General features: G+C 39.6%; 1 protein-coding gene across 9 annotated transcripts in view; it reads right to left on the bottom strand.

Annotated features, from left to right (window-relative positions):
• MYO16 (myosin XVI) overlaps window positions 1–18,438 on the bottom strand; it is a 717,368-nt gene that overhangs the window by 242,514 nt on the left and 456,416 nt on the right. For all 9 annotated transcript variants that reach the window (XM_054529223.2, XM_054529222.2, XM_054529219.2 and 6 more), the window contains 4 exons: window positions 10,721–10,832; window positions 6,862–6,979; window positions 6,023–6,094; window positions 3,657–3,798 (listed from right to left, as the gene is read on the bottom strand). In XM_054529223.2, coding sequence (XP_054385198.1) covers window positions 3,657–3,798; window positions 6,023–6,094; window positions 6,862–6,979; window positions 10,721–10,832 — 444 coding nt within the window. The remainder of the gene's footprint in view (window positions 1–3,656; window positions 3,799–6,022; window positions 6,095–6,861; window positions 6,980–10,720; window positions 10,833–18,438) is intronic.

The following is an 18,438-nucleotide window of genomic DNA, read 5'->3' as shown; positions in this document are numbered from 1 at the left end:
TCAGCCTCCCAAGTAGCTGGGACTACAGGGATGCACCACCACGCCTGGCTAATTTTTTGTATTTTTGTATTTTTAGTAGAGACGGGGTTTTGCCATGTTGTTCAGCCTGGTCTTGAACTCCTGACCTCAGGTGATCCACCCGCGTTGGCCTCCCAAAGTGCTGGGATTACAGGCATGAGCCACCACGCCTGGCCTCTTACTACATTGTCTTATTCCTCAATCAATTAAGAATCAGAGATGGAAATGGCTGCTATTAAGTAATCCCCCCCCCACATCGAAAGACCATGATAGCACTGAGCAAAGTTGAGCACATGAGTGTCTGATGCAGCAAGAGCATACAAGAGGTGAAGACACGGTGAGGAGAGCACAGGTACTGCTGTAAGAGGCTGATGCTCTGTCTGTGTGCAGGAGATCAAGGCGGAGTGGATTGAGCGAAACTGTGCTTGCATTACTGGAGACTGTAATCATGAGTTTTGTAATAATGACATTCACATACAAAATTTAAATGATATGCAATATCCCTTATTTTAGAAGTCATAAAATTATAGTTTAGAAAAAAAATGCCTCGGAAAATGATGAAAATAGTAAGCCTTTTGTTTTTACATGAGTTTCTCCAGATGAAGGGCACTGGAAGGAGATGTGAGGAAGCAGACTGTGGTCACAACTGTGAGCAGTGCTTCACGTTTTCCTAGAGTCATCGTTTTAACAATAAAATGTGTCATTTTTAGCTATTTAACAACATTTCTTCCCAAGGTAATTTATATGTACATGCTTGGTGAACAACAAAGTTTTAAGCAAATATAGGGCATTATATTATTGCTATTTTTTTATTACTGTTATTATTTTACCTGTTTGGACCAAATCATTTTCAGCTAAGCCTAATAAATAAAATTTCAGTGTGTTTCAGTATTTAAAGTGCCACTAAGTGTGGCCCTCAGTGGTCCCCAGCCCGCAGGGTCCGGGCCAAGCACTGCACAGCAGTCAGGCTCGCAGAGGACAACACCCCAGTAGGCAGCCACACATTAATCGTAGACTGGATTCTGATCCGGCAAACGTGGCAAACACTTCTGCTCATTTTAATTAATCGTATCAACCTCACCTGCAAGGTACCCAGGGTTTTTGTTTAGAAGCAAAACCTATTTGGATCCAGGTAGAGAAAGTAGAATTATTTTAAAATGCTATATGATTAATATTGGACCTATTTTACTGTAATCCGAGAAATGAATCCATCATGTAACAAATAGACATTCACCTGCTTCAATTTCACTCATTTTCCCTTTATAAGTTGTTAGAGTAAATTGTAGTGATATTTATTCTCTCTTGCCAAATTTACAAATACATACACACACACACACACACACACACACACACACACACACACATATACAGTCAGTATACATGTCTGTATACTGTATGTACCTACATGTCTGGATGAAAAGTATGTCTATTCTATCACAAGGTATATTTACTGTGTGTGTGTGTGTATATATATATATACACAGTAATAAATACATATATACTGTGAAAAATATGTCTATTCTATCACAACCAATGTGCTCTACAACTTTGACCATAAGGATATTATTTATTTATATAATCTTTTTTGACATGATTACAACATTTCAAAAACACAGGATTGGTAAACAACAAGAGCCTATTCTAAGGTTATCCAAATTTTTGAGACTTTTCTGTGACTTAGGAAATGGGCCTATAAATCTGCAAACCCATAAGCTTTCCATGAATTTAAATGAATTAGAAATACTGCAAATATAACCTTTTCTTGCATTATTTGGGGATTTAAATTCAGGTTTGGGTGACTCATGGGAGAAATAGAGAAGAAAATATGGGAGTTACGACAGAAATGAGAATACTGTCTCTTACAAGTCAAACTTCTAATATGTTGATTCACCTCTAATTTCCCATTAATCCCTGTTCTCATTCATATGCTTAGTAATAAGTTTTAAAAGACAAGACCATCCTTATGAATTTACACATTGCCACAGTGGCAATATTCCCATGAAAAGACAATGTGTTTTCCACGGTTTATGTTTGTAGTTTTTCTCTGGGTGTGTGTTTGTAGCAAAAACTGTAGACCATTATATAAGTATTTCCAATTATATAAATTTAAGGCTCTGTAAAATTTAAATGTCAAATGAAAATTTTCTAGAAGTTTCTATGTACAGCTGGACTTATATATTCATTTTTTCAGTGTCAACTTCAGCAGAGCTGTCAATAATTTTATACATAGTTAATATGGTAGACTTAGCATATTAGTATCATTCTGTGAATCATCTTTATACTTATAGGAAATTAACAAATTAACTGATAACAATAAACAATAGCAAAATCGAGTCCTCATCATAGTAAATGCTACAATATTTCTGCTGAAATATGGATTATACCATAGCTACTCTCAAATCACAGACTATTGAATATGCTGATCAATGTTCAGTGGGATTTGAGATGTGTACATTTTAATAAGAATTTCAGTATCCTCTTGTCTTTGAAATCTTCTGAGATGTCTATATTTATTTAAGAACTTTCCCATTAATATATATTAGTTCTAATGTTTTCCAAGAAACCTCTAAAGGCATCAATTTTCAGGAATTTAATTTAAATTTAAGAAGTCTATATGGATGACTAAGAAATTCTCAGGTTTCATTCGAAGACAAGTATGTGAAGACTTGTGAATATGATTGTGCTCTCAATTGTCTGCTCAAGGTCACTATTAGTGACAAGAATAACAGGAAAGTTTTCCACTGATAATATGTAATGGAGAGAGATAATTTTTAGATGATGAAATAGCCCTGAAAATCTACTGTTTAAGATGTTTAGGGGCCAGGCGCGGTGGCTCATGCCTGTAATCCCAGCACTTTGGGAGGCCGAGGTGGGCGGATCACCTGAGGTCAGGAGTTCAAGACCAGCTTGACCAATATGGAGAAACCCCGTCTCTACTAAAAATACAAAATTAGCTGGGTGTGGTGGCGCATGCCTGTAATCCCAGCTACTCGGGAGGCTGAGGTAGGAGAATCGCTTGAACCGGGGAGGCGGAGGTTGCAGTGAGTCGAGATCGTGCCATTGCACTCCCGCCTGGGCAACAAGAGTGAAACTCTGTCTCAGAAAAAGCAAAAAAAAAAGATTAGGGATATGAACCAAAATGATTACCATAGAGACCCTCTGTCACATAATCCAAGAAATAAGTGAAGAAATAAGATGAAGCATTACTGATCCAAAACCCATCATGAAATCGGTTCTGAAGGAGGCATGAGTTATTCCACAAATTCCAGTGTGTTACCTGTTCTTAGAGTGTCTTCTTCCTGGATTTATAAAATTTTTATATTTATTGGTGCACAAAAGGCCACATCTACCTTCAGTCCATAAAGAACGCATTTGCATATCTATGCATAGGAGATTATTAATTCATCAGTGTAAATGGGAGGGTACCCCAGGGAGAGGGTTTCAATTCCTAAAGAATAATCATTAAAACCCATCAAGTCTTTAACAAGATAACAGATTATCTTGTTAAATAAAACATATTAATGAAGTTTAACTTATTGGTCACCCTGTAATATGAAGCTGCTTTTGGAGTTGAGCCTTTAAGTTATTTATTATAGTAATAACAACAACAACAGAACTTAACATCCATCAACTCCTACCTTTTCTGTTCATCTTGACTGTGGAGGCAGGAATTCATGGTATTCACCAAAAAGCTAAACAAACGACTGTACAGGGACTTGGCCAAGAGGTCTCGGAAAAACTCAGCAATCTGTATGGTATGTCGTCGTATTATCATATCCCCTAAAATTGTAGAAAGAAAAGGAGGAGTGAGCACAAGCGTTCCCTCATTTAGAAGCCAACCAAAACTCCACATATCCTAATAATTCCCCACACATCCATACGACAAGTGATGCATAAAAATTATACTGATTCTCCTAAATGAGGTCTCCGTCAGTTATCATGCAAAATGTTTCCTAAAGCAAAAGTCATGTACATTGCAATCTTCTTTGTTAGCATCGTTGACCACAGCATTCCACCTTTATTGTAGGTTGTGTAATTTCACCTCAGTTAGGGAAACAAGTTCTTCACAGGGTCCCTCCTGGCAAGGCTTTTGATAACAACTCACTGGTTGGGATACTGACTCATCCTAAGGCATGTGGAAACGGACTTTCTGGAAAATCAGATATATTTTAAATATTTTCAAAGGCATGATCTCATCAACCAGAATGTGGTTCTGGAGTTTGGAAAGAAGACTGGGCCTTAGGTAGGAATTTCTATGTCATTCTCAAAGGGACAGTGATTGAACTCTTGAGTGATAGGTTTGGGGAAGAGACTAGAATAGAGATGGGCCCATCACTGTTGCAGGAGGGCTGAGTGTGAATGGGAGCCTAGAATTCATATTCTATGGCCTTGGCCAAACTTGCCGACCATTGCATCTCAGGCAGAGCAGGAGACTAGGAACAGGGTGGGGTCCACGTGCAATGCGGGTTGAAGCATTTTCAATCTGTTAGAAGCACGGGTGAGGAAGGATACCTGCTGATACTGGCAGAAGATGTATTCAGAGAGCTGCAAGTTCAAGGCCATCGAGATGGAACAACACAAAGGGAAGGGGCAGTGAAAGTGGGTGTGGCCACTTGTGACACTGTGAAATGGACGTTCCTGGAGCCGTGTGACTGAGGAGGGCAGGTGGATCACCCACAAGGTGGTGGTAGCAAGTGAGGGTGGTGTAAGCAGAGGAAATCATAGATACCAATAGTGAGCTCAATGGTTCTCGAAAGAAGGTGCGAAGAAGAACAACGTCTTCAAGAGGCTTAGTGTGGCTGGAGGCAAGGGTGCCAGTGGGGCCTCCTAAGCCATCGAAAGTGATGGACTGGTGTATCTTTGAAAGACCGTTGGCCTTATTCCTGAAATGCCTATTGCATTTCAGAAAGATTATTTCAGAAGTAGTGTAGAAGGAGGGCAAGTTGAGATAAGGTGAGATAAAAGAGGAACCAGGAGTGTCTTGCTGTAATGCAGGGAAAGAATGATAAATTCAGCAGTGCTGATGAAAATGAAGGGAAGGCAGTAGGAATGGGAGATATTTATGGCGTGTGTCTGACCTATGCATGGAGGAGGTAGAAGAGAAAGAGCTATCAAGTATAACTTTTGGGCAACTGAGTGAACAATGGGGAGATTCATTAAGTTTGGGGATATTCTGAGAGTAGAAGTGAGGCAGAAATAATGACTCACCTACCTAAATACCTGCACGTAGGCCCAAAAGGCCTTAGAGGAAGAATAGTAGCGATTTAGAGAAAAAAGATGAGATGAATGGTGAGTTCTCACAATCACAATAAAGAGGAAAATAGGAAGGCCATCATTTAGAGTGAGTACTTGAAGATCATGTGGGAAAACCACTCTCTTTGTTCACTGAGTAGAGATGCAGGTAGCGTAGAGATTAAGCACCTCATCTGGGAGTCAGACAGCACTAGATTCTAATTCCAAACATGTCACTTACTAGTGATTTGAGGTTCAAAGTTATTTAACTTATTTGAATTTTAGTTTTCCCCTCTGTTAAAATGGAAATAGTAATGCCCATATCAGAGCAATCTGTGAGAATTCAAACACTACGATTTTTATAGGACTTGGCACAATGCCTATCAGTTTACATATGTCCAATAAATGACAGCTGTTCTAACCAAGGAGGGAGCAGGAAAAGGTTGGTCCTTCATTGAAGAGTGCAGCATGGCACCACACATGCAAATGGATCCAATATTTTCTTTGAAGAAACCCTCTTGGATTGATGGTTTTGTTTTTCTAAGGTGACAGATTATCTAGAAAGGGTGACCAGTTAAGCAAAATGGTCTCTCAGGAGCATAAAGAGTCTACACTATAGTCACGTCAAATGACCAAACAGGCTTATAATGCTTTTCTCATTTGGCATTCAATTCATAGAAACAGTTTCACTAAGTGGGGACAGGTCAAACTGTATTTAATTTTCGTATTTGATTCTAAATTGCACAAAGATGTTAGAGTATAAAAAAATTACCTTTAAAATATTGAATATCAGTTGTTAAGGCAGATGCCAATTCATCTGTTGATACTTGTAACATTCCAGCCACTAAAATTAAATCAGCATTATAAACATAAAGTTAGTATATTTTTTGATACCAAGAACATTGAATTTTATGGCCATAATTGATAAGTTTTATATAGGCACATTACAAAACACAAGTATTTAAAAAAGTCATTACCACTGTAATTGTCAAATTCAACCAGAGAAACATCTTACAGTAATCAAAATATTAATGAGTTCTTACAGTTCTGTGCATTAAATCACAGCAGATTTTTTTCCTCCCTGTCCTCACAGATGGTATGGAATTGTTTTTTTCCAGGTTCCTGGTTAAATCTCTTTGATATAGGTGAAGATATGTTGTTTACTGACAATCTGTGGTTTTAAGGTATTTTTTTAAAATCTGGGAGCGACTAACAAGGCAATTTCAAAGAGAGAGATTCTTGGCAAGATCTTTCAAAGGGAAGTAATTACATTCTGTTAAAAATGTTTAGCTAATAACATGCCCCCAAAATATACTGGGTGGTGGGGTGAAGGGTACTTAGAACAATATAAATAAACAACAAGTATGTGCTAGAGAATCAGTGTTGTTAATGTGGTGCACAGAATGAGAACATAAAAGTACATCTTGCTACTCATTTCCACAACAGATTATAAGAAAAAACAAAGTAGACAATTTTCCCCCCTCACTGAATTCTACTACAGAGGAAAGGGTTTAAGCCAACTGGCTTTTCTGTACTATGTCGCCATCTACTGGTAGATCTGCAAAATTGCACATCAATGTGGTTAATGTCAGAAGGTCACGTTCCACTGACCTTGTTCCAGGAGCTGGAGGTCAGAAACAAAGGCGGAGTTCCCCTCATTCAGGGCAGTAAACCGAATGTCTCCAAGGTGCAATATTGCTGCTAGAATTACGAACAGATTCTCCACCTCCTATGCATTTTACAAACAGAGAGAATGAATAGGGTGCTTAGAAGAAAGATTAAAAGGCAAAATTTTTAAATATCTAAAAGTAAGTTACAAAAATGATGACCCTATTAATGAGGTTGTAAGTTTGCAGATCCCAAATGTTCAATATGGCAAGAAAACTACCAGTCTCTACCTGAACATCAAAACCTCGTAATTCAAAACATATTTTCTCTAAATCAATGTTTCTGTTCCTGAAATAGAGTCAGGAAATAATATTCTGATATAAATTAACAGCTTGTAGATAATTGTCATAACACAAATGAATAATTGTGTGCTGAGGGTTTGACTGGCTGGGCTTCACTTGTAAGGTTAGACTTCACTCCCCCCTCCGCTCCAGGCTCATGTTGGACGCTATTTAGACTTTGCAGTTGCTGTGGCTGCTTCATTCAAGAACCTACATCACGGTGTTCATTTCTTCGCTCTCTCTCTTATGAGATAAATTAACATGATGATTACAGAATTGTTTACTTCTCCTGGAAAAACTAAAGGAGGCCTAATGAAAACAACTGTGCCTAGACTCACAAAATGCTAATTGTTTTTTAAGGTATTTTAAGGAAAACAGAAAAAAATGGATGTTGGCAAGAGCTATCTTTGAGCAGAGGGTAGCAGGAAGTAAGAGAATGCTGAAAGAGAATCTGGAACGCTGCATAAAAAAATATGAGACTTTAAATTTGATTTCGGATAGTCATTTTTTGGCAAGAATGAAAAATCAAGAAAAAGCTGCAAGTTAAACTGTACTTTTCTAGAATGTCAAATATTTAGCATGATGATATCAACAGTAAAACAGGTTGAGCCCCGTGAAGGGTAAGTGGCATAGCCTGTTCTGTTCTCAGTCTCCTAATCTGTAATTTGAGAACAAAAACTCCTTCCATAACTACTGTGGAAGCTGTTCTAAGAACAATGCTGATGTGCTTTATAAATACACAGTGGAAACAATACACTTCTTCAGACTTCTGTGATTTTCTCCAGAGCTTGTAGTTTTCATAATAAGGTATGATTTTACCAATTTTAAAGTGAGAGCATTGAAAAGAATGATCGCTAATTTTCAGGTATAATAATATTTTATGAAGGTGATATACATATAAAAATGTTTTTGGTTAACTGCTGAATCATAAATGTGTTTTTCAAATTTAATTTACTTATGCTGTATAAAATGGCATTATTCAAGCCTCTCAAATTACTTAACTACTTGTCAACTTATTTTTTTTCCTTTTTTTTTTTTTTTTTTTTTTTTGAGACAGGGTCTCACTCTGTTGCCCAGGCTGGAGTGAAGTGGCACAATCATAACTTACTACGGCCTTGACCTCCTGGGCTCAAGTGATCCTCCCACTTCAGCCTCTTGAGTAGCTGGGACGACCGGCAAAAATTAGTGTCCAGCTAATGTTTTTGAAAAAAATTGTAGAGATGGGGGTCTCACTATGCTGTTCAGGTTGGTCTCGAACTCCTGGCCTCAAGCAATCCGCTCATCTTGGCCTCCCAAAGTGCTGGGATTACAGGCGTGCAACACCATGCCCGGCTTTTTTTTTTTTTTTTTTTCTTTAAATCAATTAGTTTTCATGAAAGGTTCTGGTACCTACAAGATAGGCACCTCTGGATAGACAGCTGAAGACTCTGTGCTGTCCTCAAGAACCTCACAATTTACAGAGCTGTGAAAATAACTATAATGTGCATTACAGTGTGGTGGATCCTATGACAAAAGTAAAAATAAACTCCTTCCTGAGCAGAAAGGAGGCTGTGATTCTGCGTCTCTGTGTAGTGAGCAGCCATCCCTGCCGCCCTGCTAGACGGGAGAGCTGGAGGCACTGTTATGAACAGATCTGTCAGGACCACAATCACAAGTGTTGATTCAAGGACTTCACTGGCCCAGAAATACCTTCCTTTGAATCTTACTGGACATAATCTATCCCTCTAAAGTGGACTAAACTCACCATTTAAGTCACTCCCAGGGTCAAGATGAAGAAATTAATTTCATGTTTTTTGCTAGGGTGTACATACTTCTTTCACCAAGAAGGCTGTGAGAGTCTCCCTGGGTTGCCTTAGTCAGAAAGTGTACTTTGCTTGCCCTGCCTTTGAGGATCAGTCATGAATTTTCAAAGCCCTGTTTCCAGGCAACTGGTATTTTGGCAGAATGGTTTCTATCCATATCTCTAGCTTCACTTCCTATGAGGAAGCAGACATTTCAGGCATGGAAGGAGGGAAAAAAATCAAAACAAAAAAGTACCACGGCAGCAAGTGCAAAGACAGAACAGTGCCAGTGGGTAGGACTCAGTAAAGGAGAAAAACAGAGGCCGGGTAATCAGAGCCAAAAAGAATGAGATGCCATGTGATTGCAAGCTCCTCGAGTTCCAGTCTCTCAACACAGCAAGGGTGGGTGCAGCAAGGTGCCCCTGCATTCACTGATTTAGGGTGAGGCTCACTTCCTTCCCCTTCCTCCTGTGGACCTCTCCACCCTCCCCACCTACTCACTGCCCCATCAGCCATAACGGTGTGGGCAGGGAAATAAAACACAGACCCAAATCCATCCATGTACTGGTTTCAGAAAAATAAAAAGAACAGATTTAAATCTGTGACCTAATCTGGGCTTGTGAACTAGTGGCATGTCCAAGTTATCCCTGTGATATTATATTAAATATTCATGAGGAATTGGCCCTAAATTGACCATAATCCAAAACACCACCATGTTGAATGGAGGCAGAGATAATATCTCTGGGAAATAGAGATGGAAGGGAATTCTGAGAGGTTTCTCTCAAGTCTTAGACCATTTCTTATGTCTTATTCACTGGATGGGTGCTGTTTAATTCAGTAACCACCAATCACACATGGCTATGTCAATTCACGTTAATTAAAATAAAGAAATATTAAACATTTATTTCTTCAGTCCACTAGCCACACTTCAAGCATCCAGGAGCCACATGTGGCTGGAAACTACCCTGTTGTACAACACAGTGCAGGTCACTAACTCTTGCATCATCATAGATGTTTCTACTGCACGGTCATGGTCTAAAAGTTTTAAAGTGTAATTTTTCAGCTTCATAATGCTTGCAGGTATTTGGCAATTCTGTGCAATTAAATATAACAATATTAAAACATTTATATTGTTCAAGAAGATGTTTTAACAAGGTGATTATGTTAATTTTCAAGTGATTCTTAACATGAAGAGTTACTTCAGGTTTATCAGTTTTTTCATGGGTTGATCAAGTATAAAGTTATTTGATCTGTTTTGGATACATATATAAAATACATATTTTGAATATTATATATATTTAAATATATTAAATTATATTTTATAAGTATAATTTATAAAGTTTATGATCTATTAAAATATATTTTAAATATTTTAAAATGATATATTATAAAATATATATTTTATATATATATAATGTATATATTATATTCATTTTGGGAAAGGGCTCCTTGTCCACCCTCTTGGAAACTACACCCTCTCCTCTTGCCACTCTCTGCTGACTGCTCTGTTTTCTTCCTAGTTCCTTTCTTCTTCAACACGTGGATTAAGTCCTGCCCCCTGACCCCACTAGCACGTCAGCTCTAGGAGGCAGGGATTGGGGCTTATTGTCTGCCGAATCATCAGTGTCCTCAGAAACATCTGGAATGTCATAGGGGCTCAGTAAATGCTTTTGAATGAATAACTTTTATAAATTAGTAGAAGGTTGATTTTCTCAGTGAAATATTTATGACATGACTCACCAAGCTGCTGAAGCCAACTACATTCAGGGCTTGTTTCAAAAGAGCCAATTTCTCCCTGTTCAGAGAACGCTCCCCTGTGGACGCATCGTCCTGTATGGTCTGGTTCAAATACCTGTTAGGAGACAAGGTGCGTAACGTTATCGCCTGGCTTCCGGTCAGACTTCTGTGGTTAAAAGTCACTTCTGCCGTATTTGATCTCTAAAATGATGGGAATCGCCTGGACATGGTATCCCCACGTGTTTTCAAAGCATTTGGTGCATCACAGCACATGATGTCTCAGGAAAGGAAAACATTAGTTCTTGTTGTACCAGGACATATTTACATTGCTTTACTCGGTTCTCATCTTAGCTGCACCTTTCCTTGTGACAGGAGAAGGTCACAAGTGATTCATGTTTTTTTTTTGTTTGTTTTTTTTGAGATGGAGTTTCACTCTTGTCACCCAGGCTGGAGCACAGTGGCACAGTCTTGGCTCAGTGCAACCTCCACCTCCCAGGTAAAAGCGTTTCTCCTGCCTCAACCTCTTGAGTAGCTGGGATTACAGGTGAGTGCCACCACGCCCGGCTAATTTTTGTATTTTTAGTAGAGACAGGGTTTCACCATGTTGTTCAGGCTGGTCTCAAACTCCTGACCTCGTGATCCACCCACCTTGGCCTCCCAAAGTGCTGGGATTACAGGCGTGAGCCACCGCGCCCGGCCGTGACTCATGAATTTCATACAAAAATTCAACAGGTTCTATCATATGATTTGTAATTAATATTTGAACTAACGATGCCTAATTTATAGTAAGTTATTATTTTTCCTTGTTGGTACTTTTCAATAATGAGATGGTTGATTACGCCATTGATTTACTCCTTTCCCTCAACAAACATGTATGAATCACCTATCTAATACAAGCAATACCAAGCAGCTGAGAATATGAAGGAAAAAGACTCAGCAACAGCAAAATAAACTATCCAGGGGCACAGATAAGGGAGGTAGAATCAGAGAGATAGACTCTAGGTGTAAGTGTGCAGGAAGGGGCTGCAACTAGAAGTAGACAATGAGGAAACACAGTGGGGAAAAGCAGGCTGTGGTTCCAAGAGTTGCCATGTAAGAATTTGCCAAGCAACTCCCAGGCTTTCAGGTTATACCTGGAATAATTAGAACATGTACAAAGCAGAAAGAATTGGTCAAGCATGATATATACAGGGAAAATATATCCATGTGTGCAAATTTGGAGCCCACGGTGAGATGAGCAAAGATTGATGAGATTGGAGAAGTAGCCAGGGCTTTGTACAGCTTGAAAAAAAAGTTTGTCATGTCTTGGAAGTGACGGGCAGCTCTGAGGGCCTTGCAACAAAGAAGTGGCATGATCAGGTTGGCGCCTTGGAAAGAATATCCTGGTAGCCCAGGGCAAGATTACCTGGAAAGAGGTAAGACAAGTAAGGGGAGCATGTGGCCCAGTGAGGGGCCAGCAGTGGTGAAGAAGAGGCTGTATGGGGAAAGGAGAAGGGAGGAGGCAGAGCTGGCAGTACAAGGGGGTGAACTGGGCACGGGGAGGTGGAAAGCAGAGAGCTCATGATGAGTAGCAAGTCTCTGTCTGGGAAAACAGGGTGGATTGCGGGTCCATTCAACTGGAAAACATTCTCAAAAGGAGGAATAGGTTTCTGGAGAGATAAAGTCTTATATTTGATATTAGACACATTGATTTTAAACTACTTGTTAAAGTTTAAATGTAGTCCCAAGAAATAATAGCCATAAAGATCTGGAATTCAGGAAAACACTAGAGAATAGGATCTGGAAGTCATCAACATGCAGAAGGGTAAAACCGTGGGAGTGGAGGAGCTGACCCAAAATGAGATGCTGGAATTAGGGCTGAGGAAAGAATGGAGTGTCCAGGACAGAGTAAGAATGTTACAAAAAATCTGAGTCATTAAAACAAAAGGAGAAGGAGTTTTTGTTTCGTTTTGTTTTGTTTAGTTTTGAGATGGAATCTCCCTCTGTTGCCCAGGCTGGAGTGCAGTGGGGCAATCTTGGCTCACTGCAACCTTCACCTCCCGGGTTCAAGCAATTTCCCTGCCTCAGCCTCCCGGGTAGCTGGGATTACAGGCGCCCGCCACTGCACCCGGCTAATTTTTGTATTTTTAGTAGAGACGAGGTTTCACCACCTTGGTCAGGCTGGTCGAACTCCTTACCTCGTGATCCACCCGCCTCGGCCTTCCAAAATGCTGGGATTACAGACATGAGCCACTGCACCTGATTGGAGAAGGTAACTTTAAGACTGAATGATAGTGACGGGAAAGAGATCACAGAAGCAAGGAAAGTATGCCCTTGACAAAGGGAATGTTTCCTGGAATTGAAAGGGAGAAGCAGACCGTGGTGGCCATGTGAGCTGGGTCTGTGAGAACTTCTTTTTCCTCAATCTCGGCTGACGGTGCAAGAACAATCTAGGGGCTGGAGTGGGGTGTGGGAGAGACTATGGAATATGAATCTGCTGAGATAGAAGCACCAAAAAACCGCATAAAAGACTTCAAGAAAAGGAGCTGCGGAAAATACTGAAGAGGGGGAAATGGATGAGGTAAGGAGAGGGTGTGGAGTTGGGGCACAGGGAGGGTCTGCCTCTCACTGCAGAAATGACCTGACTTTCTAGGATGACACAGGTAAGGTGACAAATATGACCCTGAAGGCTGGTGCCATCTCAGGGGAGGAGGGCAACCAATGGTTGTGGCTTTGGTTTTTCCAGGAGAGAAAGAGGTTGGAGGTCTCGATGACTAGGTGAAGGTCGTGGGAACCTAAGACAGTTGCTGCGGAGAAGGGACACAGCTGCGGAGCAGGGAGCAGCAGGAGCTCAGCTGATGCTGCGGGATGCCGTGCCCAGGTGGCGGTGGAGACCAGCTCCTGGGGTGGTGTTACTTCTAGGGCTCCTCAAATGCCTGATGGAGGATGAGCAAGCTGGGGTTTGGGGCAGTGGAACAGGAAAAGGTCAAGGGCAATGATTTCAGTAAGAAATTGGCTTACCATGGTCAGAGGGTCTTTTTGTCTGCAATCTATAAATCTTTAGCGATAAATCTTTATTATTAGTAGTATTAGTGTTAGTATTAGTATTAGTATTAGTATTAGTATTATACAGGGTCTTGCTCTGTCCCCAGGCTGGAGGGCATGGTGTGATCTCAACTCATTGCAGCTCTGCCTCACAGGCACAAGTGATCCTCCCACCTCAGCCTCCCGAATAGCTGGGATCACAGGCACATGTCGCCATGCCTGGCTAATTCCTTGTATTTTTAGTAGAGACAGGGTCTTGCCATGTTGTCCAGGCTGGTCTTGAACTCCTGATCTCAAGCAGTCTGCATGCCTTGGCCTCCCAAAGTGCTGGAATTACAGGTGTGAGCCACCACACGCTGGCCCTAGTGATAAATCTTAATGATAAAAAACTGTAACCCCTCTCCATACTTCTGGTCCTCACAGCAGGTTTTAATGATAAAAACTGTAACCCCTCTCCATACTTCCGGTCCTCGCAGCAGGTTTCTATGCATCTTCCTGACATTCTCTTTTTTTCTGACTTACTTGATCATTGCACAGGTTAATAATCCATTGAGGGGCCACTTGTCTTGCAAATAACAATTGGCTCCTGTTTTCATTAGATTCAAATAGGCAAAAAAAAAAAAATTCTTTTACAATTCTTGATAAGTAATCAATTAGCAAGCTCCCTGCAGCCCTGCACCAGCTAGCTTAAATATTTCTTTAAACCTCCCTGTCCTCCATTTTATTTTACTTTTTAGCTTAGAATTACAGCAGCTATGACCTGCTCCATGAGAAAGTGTGAATACAGCGGCATGTTTATTTCAGTTAAATTCTGGGTAGACAAAGTCCTGTGAAGAAATCCTGGTAGTTGCAGACAGGTTTGTTAACTAGGTAGTGGGTCAGGTGGAAACCAATTCAAAACAGACAATTTGAAAAGGCAGTTTGCCTGATGGCAGGAAAGATGCCTTCAGCTTGGTTGTGAGCATTTTCCTCTGTAGCCAGAAAACTTGTCATAAAGACGAAGAAAAAAACACAATGCCTTTTATACAAGGCTTAAACTTCTCCCACTATTCAAAAGCATCTAGGATGATTTCACTAGAAATGAGGTTCTTAATTATCAGCAAAACTATATCTTAAAATGGGAATAAAAAAACTACATGTTTATTTTTTGGAGATTAAAAATACTAATTTTCCCTTTGACATCACTCCATCATGAAATCTCACATAAGGGCAAAAAAACTTGGAAAATATGCATGGTAAAATATGGAAACCAAGAATCTGGAGACATATTTAAGTACTATTTGACAATTTCTAAAAAAAAAAACACAAACTCAAAACATTTAAATCTTTATTATCTGTAAAACAGTAAAAATATATTATAAATAGATTTAAAAATTCTCCATTTCTAGTTCACAGTGATTTTGTGAATGACAAATGAGATATTGCATGTGGTATGCCTCCTACACTCAGGTTGCAATGCATGTACAGAATATGAGCATTTCCCGGAATGACTGTATCTTGCCTATGCGGGCAATTTTAGTCAAGGTACTCTGTCATTAATGAAGCTCTTAATCAAATAAACAACTGCGCCAAGTAAAATAAACATTTTGAAAAATTTTAATCATCTTAAACCAAAAAATATGTTTTTCTATACTCCTCAGACAGATAAAAGTAACAAATAGGTAAAAGGAAAAGATCATAGTTCACACTTGGCTGTTGTATACTGACGTGAATCGCCTGAAAGCTGACAATCATTGATGCAATGTTACAGTGGCATTCCCAGACTTTTTTTTTTTTTTAACAGTTTGAAATAGGTAAGAACAACGGTGGGTAATGGGTCATGGACTTCCCAGTGGCCAGTGGACTCGCTTCAGCTCCACAGATGTTATCCCACTAATCTCAACACAGTGGTTGAGAACCATCCTAGATAAATCAAAGCAAGGGTTTCATCTGAGAGTTTCCAATTTTGCCCCCTTATTGATTTATGGTCACATAACCTCTAGCATTCAGACCCTTTAACTTAATATTCAGTGTCTTCTATATTATTCTTCTATGAGTCAAAATCGCATATCTATAGCTTAAGCCTATTTTCTTATCCTCTTTGGAACTTGGAACACTGGCAGTATCTAGATATCTCCATGTGCAGAGACAGAAATTTCAGAGAGCATTTGTAAAGAGTAATTGCTGTTTTGTTTTAAAAGATTGGCAGATCAAGGGAATATTCTGGCTGTTGTTTCTATCACGGGGTAGAAGACTGTTAACATTGGTGCTATAGAGGAATAAAAACTACAAATGGATTAATACTGTTTAATTCCACTCAAAGGGAAAGGCGACAGGAACTAATATTTCTTGATACTCATGGGCCAAATTCTCCAGTGGGTGTTTTTGAGGCACTTCCTCCGTTAGTCTCCACAACAATTCACAGAAGGAGCCATTATTTTACATATTTCAGAAATAAGGGCACTGAAGTTTCTTTAAAGTTGTGAAGCCAGTCATGAGCGAACCAACACACCCCCGTCCTGCCCCTGAGCCCAGTGTCTCTCAAGCTTAGGAGTTTCCTGCAAGGCGGATGGGACGCACCGAGGTCTTTCTGTTCCGCCTCTCCTGAAAGTCAGCAATCCCTAAAGCCTCCTACATTTCATTTACAGAAAAGGGATAAAAACACTGTAGAAATTTGGTATTCCAATTCCATAGAAATTTTAATAACATTGATATCAACTATATATAGTTGTATTTATTTATTTATTTATTGAGATGGAGTCCCACTCGTTTTGCCCAGGCTGGAGTGCAATGTCATGATCTCGGCTCACTGCAACCTCCGCCTCCCAGATTCAAGGGATTCTCCTGTCTCGGCCTCCTGAGTGGAGTGGCTGGGACTACAGGCGCCCGCCACCACGTCCGGCTAATTTTTGTATTGTTTTAGTAGTGACAGCATTTTGCCATGTTGGCAAGGCTAGTCTCAAACTCCTGACCTCAGGTGATCCGGCTTGCCTCAGCCTCCCAAAGTGCTGGGATTACAGGCATGTGCCACCACGCCAGGCCTATAGTTATATTTTTTAAGCAGTGAAGAGGTGTCTTGACCTTAAGTGTTGGGTTGAGTTGGCAACTGAAGGAGACTAGTTAATATCTTTCCTCACCAGAAATCTGTCTACATCGCCATTGTTTATTAATTTATATACTGTTCATTTCTTCTCTCCAAATTTTAACAAATTATTATTTGGTTAAATAATAATTGCATGGTTATTTCTCCTTACAGCAAATTCTAGGAAAAATAAACTTCTATGTTCTTAAAGTGTCAAATCACATAAAAGTCATAATTGCAGTGAAAAGTGCCACTTAATAGCATAATTTCAACAGGTATTTAATTGGCAGGGACATCCTGGGGAAAATACAGGCCCTGGGGAAGGCGTCCAGCCAACCCCACAGCCTTTGCCCTCACAGTGCTCATCATCAGATGCCCACTCCTCCCAGCTCTCCACGGCCTCTAGGTTGATGCATAATTCACTTTCCATTGATTAACTTCATATCATGAGGTTTTGGCATTTTTTCTGTCTCCCTATAAGCTAGCCACAAGAGTCCCAAGAAAACCAAGTGCAACTAAAAGGAAGGAATAGACAGCAGCTGGAAGAATCTGAGCACCTATCTATAGGGGTTTCTCCAAGACAGGTGTTCGTGGTGCATACCAATCATTTTCTTCTTTTTTGTTCTTTTCCATATTCCCCAGTCTTTCTAAATATCAAAAAGTATTATGCATAACCATAAGAAAAAGAAGCTCTGCACATGTATCCCAGAACTTCAAGTAAAAAACAAACAAAATGTTTTGAGGAAGGTAATGCTTTTAAATCATCCCTACATCTGTTATCAAGTTTATAAAGTTCTCAATAAAAATTTTTCTAAAGGGAAAAATAAGGAAGTTCTACCAAACTATGAATCAAAAACTGGGAGCACAGTTTTCTGTGGATTCATGCTGTGTATGGCTAAACTGTTCCACTCTGCTACTGAGCAGTATTCCAGTGTTAACACACGGCAGTGTGTCTAGCTACTTAGCCGTCTGAGAAACATCTAGAGTGATTCTAGTGGGCTTTTATGAATAAGGCTACTATGAACATTTACATAGAGGTGTTTATGTAAACATACACCTTCATTTCTCTTGGTTGGATGCTGAGAAGTGCAATACCTGGGTCATAGGGTAGTTGCATCTATAGTTTTATAAGAAACTGTTAACCTCTTTTCTAGCACAGCTGTACACTATTTTACATTCCCACCAGCAATGCAGGGGGCAGTGAGTTTCTTCACATCCTCTCCAGCATTTGATGCTGTCACAATTTTTTTTCATGAGCTGTTGTGATAGGTATGTGGTGGTATCTTATCAGGGTTTTAATGTGCATTTATCTAGTGGTTAATAACACTCAACACCTTTTCACATGCTTATGTGCTATCCATATATTCATATTTGGTGAAATATCTCTTCATGTCTTTTGCCCATTTCTAATTGGACTAGAACAATTTTTATTTTCCTACTGTTAATTTGGAGTGCTGTTTATATATTCTAAATATTAGTCCTTTGTTGGACATGAAGGTTGCAATATTTTCTCCCAGCCTGAACCTTGTCTTATAATATTTTTAATGAAGTCTTCTGAATAAGAGTTTAAAATTTTGATGTCATATAATTTATCAATTTTTCCTAATGTGGATTATGATTTTGATGTCAAGCTTAA

This window comes from Pongo abelii, chromosome 14 (assembly GCF_028885655.2).
Source record: "Pongo abelii isolate AG06213 chromosome 14, NHGRI_mPonAbe1-v2.0_pri, whole genome shotgun sequence".
Classification (NCBI taxonomy): domain Eukaryota; kingdom Metazoa; phylum Chordata; class Mammalia; order Primates; family Hominidae; genus Pongo; species Pongo abelii.
The sequence above is the reverse complement of the archived record's forward strand: the minus strand, read 5'-3'. Positions and strand labels throughout refer to the sequence as shown.